The sequence below is a fragment of the Malaclemys terrapin genome, chromosome 13, assembly GCF_027887155.1.
Source record: "Malaclemys terrapin pileata isolate rMalTer1 chromosome 13, rMalTer1.hap1, whole genome shotgun sequence".
Lineage (NCBI taxonomy): Eukaryota > Metazoa > Chordata > Testudines > Emydidae > Malaclemys > Malaclemys terrapin.
This window is the reverse complement of record NC_071517.1, coordinates 8,686,196-8,693,819: the sequence shown is the minus strand read 5'-3', so window position 1 is coordinate 8,693,819 and position 7,624 is coordinate 8,686,196. Positions and strand designations below refer to the sequence as shown.

Genomic DNA, 7,624 nt, shown 5'->3' with positions numbered 1-7,624 from the left:
TAGGTGGAAACCATAACATATTAGTGGAAACAGAATGTGTAACATTCAGGTTATTTTAAATGCTGTTTATACTTCTAAATAGGCATGGAGAATATGACAGGTATGGGTGGCTAAAGTTTAACGTGGTACAAATTCTAAGGTGGTTTGATGCTGGTTCACACACACCCCTTTACCTTATTTCTCATCGCCCGTAGAAGATCCCGTACTGAGCCCCCTTTATAGGATCTGAATTTTCGAAGATCTGCAAAAGCAAATAGACTGGTTGGTTGGTTGTTTTTAAATGAACTGATGTGTACAAAGTCCTCCAGGGAGCTGATCTGTTGCTATCTCCCATACTTGCAGCCAAAACACATGAAAGACCTGTTTGTACTGTTCTGCCCAGGTAAATCAGGATTTGATGTATCACAACCTTTTCCAAACATTAAAGGAAAAAAATCAGTGAAGGAGGCATATTGACAATGCAGAATATTAAACAGTTTGATGCATGTGTGGCCCTTATGGTTTTTGAACTGTATTATCTCTGCTCTTAAAAAGTAAGATGTAAATACCACTAAAGCCTGGTAAATAAACAATGGAAAATAGGCCTGAAATTGCTACACTCTTGTTTTTTGTGTTTTCATGCTTGTTTTAAGTCACTCAGCTCTAAAATAAGATTTATATATATATATATACACACACACATATACATACACACACAAACACATATACATACACACACACGCATAGGTGTACGTATATGTATTTTTTAATTTAGAACAATTCAGTGCTTCAGTTGCAGGCCAAGATCTCATGTAACAAATTTGAGAGACAATGGTATTGCTGCCTTCCTGTATATGCAGGTTAGGGATAACAGCCTGTAATTCCCTTACATTATTATGGAATATAATCTCAGTTACCTGTCTGAAGGGGAACCGTGATGTGCTCTCTCCAGTCCATTTTTACCACCTCTCTCCCTCCTCTCTCTAACTGCTTGACTATTGGACCATCTAGAGATTCTTTTTCTATTCGGTCACTCACATCCTGTAAGAAACGTTCAAGTTACTTCAAATGCTGTATTTTTATTTCCAACTCCTACCCACTCCCCATCCCCCAATTACAAATTGCCACCCTCTGCCAGATTAAAGGGTGTCCTGAAAAACAGCTGCTTGCGGACAGTACAATGTAATTGGATTGGTAGTCAGGAACTATCTGCCAGAGTTCTTTCAACACAGAAAACCCAACATGCTCACTGGATTGAAACCCTCCAAAGGGCTGAGCATTTCCTTACATGCACTGACTAAGCATACCACCTCACTTCTTTGTTCCTTACACTGTATGTTCATCAACTGCTGATTCTGCATGCAACTATCTCAAAGATTTTAAACTTGAAGTTTTAATGTATACGATTTTAAAAACATACAGAGAATGTTTAATCTGGACAAAATAAAAAATTGACAAGACAGACCTGAAAAAACTGGAGCTGTCTTTCTAGATCCCAGAAGAACGGGTGCTTCAGCACACAGCTGGCAGATGGACGGTTCTGAGGATCCATGTTTATCATCTGCTCTATTAAGTCACGAGCAACTATGTCATCTAAGAGAAAAAGGGTGATTATTCCCAGACTGTCTGAAACAGTTAAAGTTGTTCTCAGTCTTTAAGAAGTCATCACGACTCCTTCGAGTTTGTCAGAGATCTAGAATTTCCAGTTGGATGCTCAGCCTACAAAAACCAGGCCAAATCCCGCCCTGATTTATACTCTGTGCAACCCATCAGAAAGTCATTGGGGTTGAACCAATACAGCTAAGAGCAAAGGTCAGTTCAATCTTTCGAACATCCCGGATATACATGAAATTCCTCTTAAAACTATCAAAGTAAAGCTCAAAGGTCTCAAAACTTTGCAATCACCTGGAATTTCATATGCTTTTGGACAGTAAAGTCAATAGTTTTAAGGGCTTCTAACTTTTTAAAAGGAGCTTCCCATATAATTACTTCAAGTGCTTGTACTTCACATTTGCAATTTCGGGGGCATGGTGATTCATAGGTCTCAGACCATTTCCACTGGTGTTCTGGGCACTATTGAGCCCCACAGAATAAACTGTGCAGTGCTTTACATTTAACAGAGTAGGAAAACATCCACCTGCTTACCATGCTTCTCTGGATTTAAGGAGTCCAGACTGTAAACACCCAGTAGAATGTTGGCTTGCCGCTGCAGGGATTTGCCAAAGGGATGGCTGCCTTCAGATACTACATAATAGAAGACACAGCCAGCCGAAAAGATGTCCACTGTGTATGTCTGCAAATGAACATATGGTTTCTAAGCAACATTACAATATAGTTTATTCAATACTTGGGCTCAACTTCACAAGTCAGTTGTGCATCTGAGGGAACAGCAGAAGTTTCTATAATCACACTTCTCTCCACAATATTCAAAAGTAATTAGAACATGGCAAATCCTGCACTAAAGCCCAACTCCAAGAACATCTCCAGGCTTAAGTGACCACTTAAAGTATCTCCACGTTTCTAGTACAATTCTGTTCTAACGCAAAAAGCCACCATGAGTAAGTAACTGATTTTTGGTGCCCCCTTGGGTGATCACTTTGATTTCACTATGACCACAAAATATGGTACAGGATAATACAGTAACAGCCACACTGATCAGAAATTCAGCCCTCAACGAGCGCTAGTTGTGTTCACAACCTCTGAAAATTAGTCCACAGACATTTTAGTTCTAAACCAGCTTGAATGAAGAGGCAATGAACTGTGGACGTAAAGGTCTGATTGCAACAACGTGACACTTGCCAATCCCACTCCATGGAACTTCCCCCTAACCCTCGGAACAAGAACAATTATGACTGACTTACAGGGTTCTCTTTGCAATCTTCACTCAGCATCTCTGGAGCGATCCACCCTTCAGTGCCTGGCACCCCGGACTGACGGCTAAAACTGTGCCTGCCCACTGCCAGCTTCTTACACAGGCCGAAGTCTGAAATCATGGCTTTGACCTTGCCATGGGCATTGGGCATTGAAATTAGGATATTATGAGGTTTCAAATCCCTGTGGACTAATACAAACACCAAGTAATTAATACAAGCACCAAGAGCATTTTTAATTGTTTTATTTATTTGGAATGAAATCCTTTCACATTGCTGAAGCAGTTTTTGTTAATGTTCAGGGATCCATACGCTTAAGTTCAAGGAACTCGTTGCCTGTTCATGTGGGATACCTATTCTACTCCATTTCCTTCAAATCTTGCAAGCTCTTGTTGGAGTCATCACCCCCCCCCAGGTATTCCAGAGCCATCGTTCGTTATATTCTACTTCTACAGCAGCTGAGAAGCTCAAAGCAAATACTAATATAGCAGGGAAGTATTATCCTCATTTTACAGATAGGAGAAACTGAGGGATAAAGGGGTTGTGTCACATACAAGTCTGTGGAAGAGCTGGGAACGGAAGCCAGATCTCCCGGTTCCCAGTGCTGAGCTATCATGGCCACTCCGTGAATGGGCATCATAGAACGGTATTGTTATTTAAAAAAGGAAAAAGAATGACTGGTCTTCACTTCTCCCAGCCACCCAGCAACAAACTACATGGCTGCCACAGCTCCCTGCACCAGGCCAGCTTATTTTGCTTCTTAACTAATAAAACAGTCACCTGAAATCAAAACAAAGGGCCTTCTTACCAATATTGAGAGAGTGTAGATAAGTAAGACCAGATGTCGTCTGTTGCAGTAGGGTAATGGGCTGTAAGCCATGGCGACTGAAGTCCTTCTGCTCCACATACTATACATTATATGAGGGAAAACAGAAAGTAAGCCTAAAACCCCAGCACGTTCCTTATACACTGGTCTCTACATAGATCCCAGGCCATTGAAAAGCTCCCTCAACAGAGGTAAATTCTACCCAGTCTAATGACAGCTGGTTATGTACTTGCAAGAGCCTATCCCACAGACAAAGGGGAACTTTAAGACGTCAGACTGTACTAAAATTCTACAAGTCTGTCGCACAGAGAACCCATGTGCTGGGCCACTCCAGCATGCTTTTCAGATGAAGGACTTTTATTTACAAGGGGATCCCAAATAAAAGCGAAGGGCAATAGACTGCTCAGTAGATCAGCAGAGTGATTTTTTTCAGCCTAACATTTATTTATTTTTGCCAGAAATGCAGATTCAGGTTCAAACTTTGTGAGTCTTTGAGTCAAATTTGCTGGTTTGGGTCGAACTCCACCCCCACGCGAAAAAAGAATTCAGAAAAAAAAACAGTGTTTGAGTTTCGACATTTTCAAAACATAACATTTTGATTTTTCAATTCAAAATGCCCATTTAGAATTTTACTGCAATTTTATTTTTAAAAAGGTTAACCCCCCCCCACTAAAATTAAATGAAACTTTGTTTCAGGTTTCACTCAACTCAATTTTCTCCCCCAGTCTGGGCACCAAAGCAAAAACCCAGCTATTTGTACATACTCAGAGGTCTGAAGGGACCATTCTAGTCTGACCTGTGTAGCACAGGCCACACAACTTCCCCAAAATTATTCCTGGAGCGGATCTTTTCGACAATCGTGATTTAAAATGGTCAATGATGGAGAATCCCATACAACCCTTGGTAAATTGTTCCACTGGCTAATTACTCTCACCATTAAAATGTATAGTGTATTTCCAGTCTGAATTTGTCTGGCTTCAACTTCAAGCCATTGGATCATTTTATATCTTCTCTGCTAAATTAAAAGACCATTCTTAAATATCTGTTCCCCATATGGATACTTATCAGCTCACCTTTTAATCTTCTCTTTGTTAAGCTAAATGGATCGAGCTCTTTGAGTCTATCACAATACGGCATAAAGAACAGGAGTACTTGTGGCACTTTAGAGACTAACAAATTTATTTGAGCATAAGCTTTCATGGGCTAGAACCCACTTCATCAGATGCATCAGATGTTGCCCACGAAAGCTTATGCTCAAATAAATTTGTTAGTCTCTAAGGTGTCACAAGTACTCCTGTTCTTTTTGCAGATACAGACTAACACGGCTGCTACTCTGAAAACTATACGGCATGTTTTCTAATCCTTTAATCATTCTTGTGGCTCTTCTTCAAACCCTCTCTAATTTATCAACCTCATTCTTGAATTGTGGACAACAGTATTGGATGCAGTTTTCCAGCAGCAGTTACACTAATGGCAAATATAATGGTAAAATAACTTGTCTGTTCCTACTTGAGAGTCCCCTTTTTATGTATCCCTGGATGGCATTAGCTCTTTTGACCCAGCGTTATACTGGGAACTCTTGTTCAGCCAGGACCCCCAAATCTTTTCCAGAATCACTGCTTCGCATGATGAAGTCCCCCATTCTATAAGTATGGTTACATTCTTTATTCCTTGGTGTATACATTTATCCATATTAAAATACATATTGTTTGCTTGCACCTAGTTTACCAAGTGACCCAGATTGCTCTGAATCAGTGACATCTACTCTTCATTATTTACCAATCCCCCAATTTTTGTCATCTGCAAACTTTATCAGTGATGTCTTTTATGTTTTCTTCTAGGTCATTGATAAAAATGTTAAATAGCATAGGGCCAAGAACATATCCCTGCAAGATCGGACTGAAAAAAAACACCCACTTGAAGATAATTTTCTATTACATGTTGAGATCCATTTGTTAGCCAATTTTTAATCCATTTAATGTGTGCCGAATTAATTTTCTATTGTTCTAGGTTTTTTTTAATCACAATGTGGTGTGGGTACCTGTGATCCTAAGCACCCAAGTCAAATGCTTACACTATTACCTTTATCAGCCATACTTGTAATTTCATCCAAAAAAAATCAAGTTAGTTTGACAGGACCTATTTCCCTAAGCCCATGTTGATTTGCATTAATTACATCATCATCTTTTAATTCTTTATTAATTGAGTCCAATATCAGGAGCTCCATTATCTTGCCTGGGATCAATGTCAGGCTGACAGGCCTATAATTATCAAGCCATCCCATTTACTATTTTTAAAAACTGGCACAGCATTAGCTTTCTACTCTACCGCTGAGTATTAAATCTCCCTTATTTCCACAGTGAGAGCCCAAGATAGGTGGGGCTTTTAATCGTCAGTTTCCCTAGATGGCCTGGTTTTTAAAGGAACATAAAAATAATGATGTTTTATCCTAGCTCAGAGAAACCTTTCAACAGGAATGTAACTGAGTAAATGCTGCTCATTAGCACTGCCCAGTGGAGGCTGAAAGTAGGTAGGCCAAGGTGTTCAGCACCTTACCTCACACCAGGGTAAGCAAAGCCCCTGCCTCACTTCCCCCCACAAAGCTTTGCTTAGCACATGCGCCACCTGCACACTCCTGCTGCTGCGCTTCCTTAAAAGGCGGCTCTCAGGACAAGCTAAGGCCTTAAGAAGCAGTATTTTAGAGAGGCTCCTAGTGAGGGCAGCAGATGCCTTGCGCATGGTGGGAGATACAGAGTGACTGAGGAGGAGCCTTTTTCAAGAACACACATAGAAGGTTCAATAGTCCCTTCTCTTATACCAGAGACCTGGGGAGGGCTGGGAAGCCAAATGGCAGGAACACACAGCAAAGGGGGGCAAGGAATGTTGTCTGGGCAGCAGAAAGCCAGGGAGGAGGAAGGGTAAGAAAACATTTTCTTGTTCTGTTTTACCACCAGGGCACTGGCAGGCTCTGTGACACTGATGCCTTACCCCTTCTCTTTATTACAGTTGCTGATTACAAGATAGAAGGAAAACAGCAATTGTGTATAGCCCGTGAGGCTGTATCCTTTGCTTCTGTGATACCAGAGTATTACAGTAAATTGGGCTGTCTTAGATTCACCCTGGACTGTGATAACATTGAAGGGCTGATGATGATGATACAAGGAGGAAAGCCTCTTAACTACACATACAGCAAACGACTACATTGTAAAAGTAAATAACCAATTACAGATGGTAATTTGGGTAACATCAGAAATGTTGTCTGCATCTGACAGGTGCCTGGACTGCAGACTCAAAGCAGAGTTAAGAGTCTGCCATTGAGAAGCCTTTCACAACCTGTGTTTTCTCTCTGCATTTACCCGGCAGCCAAATCTCTTTGCTTTAATAATCTTTGAGGTTTGTAAGTGACCTGTTACCTCCTGTAAGGTGGCAGCACAGAGCTCTATGGCAATGTACTGAAACTGCCTGTCCCTCTCAGTGCAGAAATAGCGGATCACGTTGGGGTGCTCGTCCGACTCACGCAGCAGCCGCACCTCGCGGTCAGCAAAGCTGAAGCATTCGGGGAGAATTCTTTTCACTGCCACATCTCTGTTATCAAATGTCCCTCTGTAGACAGTGAACCATACAGTAAAGAAACCTCTTTGAGTCACTCTGTGCACTGAGATAGGTGGGTTACATGGAACACACTTCACACAGCACTTCTTCAGTATTAGACGAGGTTCAATGCTTTCATTTCAAACAAACATTTACAAATGACAACATAACCCTGGCTTTTTGTTAGTGAAGAGACACTGCAGAGAAGTCACACACACACACACACACTCTCTCTCTCTCTTAAAAGTTCCATGGTAACATTTCCATTCATATTAGACCATAAGCATCTTTTAAAAAATATTCAAAAAATAGTGGGGCATTAATTGGGCTCTAAAATCAAAAGCATATATTGTCTTGT

The 7,624-nt window shown here is 40.9% G+C and overlaps 1 protein-coding gene across 1 annotated transcript in view; it reads right to left on the bottom strand.

Moving 5' to 3' along the window:
• The window catches only part of ERN1 (endoplasmic reticulum to nucleus signaling 1), a 59,340-nt gene that overhangs the window by 2,214 nt on the left and 49,502 nt on the right, over positions 1–7,624 (bottom strand). The window contains exons 15-21 of the mRNA XM_054046705.1: positions 7,089–7,278; positions 3,658–3,757; positions 2,841–3,040; positions 2,125–2,272; positions 1,445–1,572; positions 897–1,020; positions 174–241 (exon numbers count right to left, since the gene is read on the bottom strand). Coding sequence (XP_053902680.1) covers positions 174–241; positions 897–1,020; positions 1,445–1,572; positions 2,125–2,272; positions 2,841–3,040; positions 3,658–3,757; positions 7,089–7,278 — 958 coding nt within the window. The remainder of the gene's footprint in view (positions 1–173; positions 242–896; positions 1,021–1,444; positions 1,573–2,124; positions 2,273–2,840; positions 3,041–3,657; positions 3,758–7,088; positions 7,279–7,624) is intronic.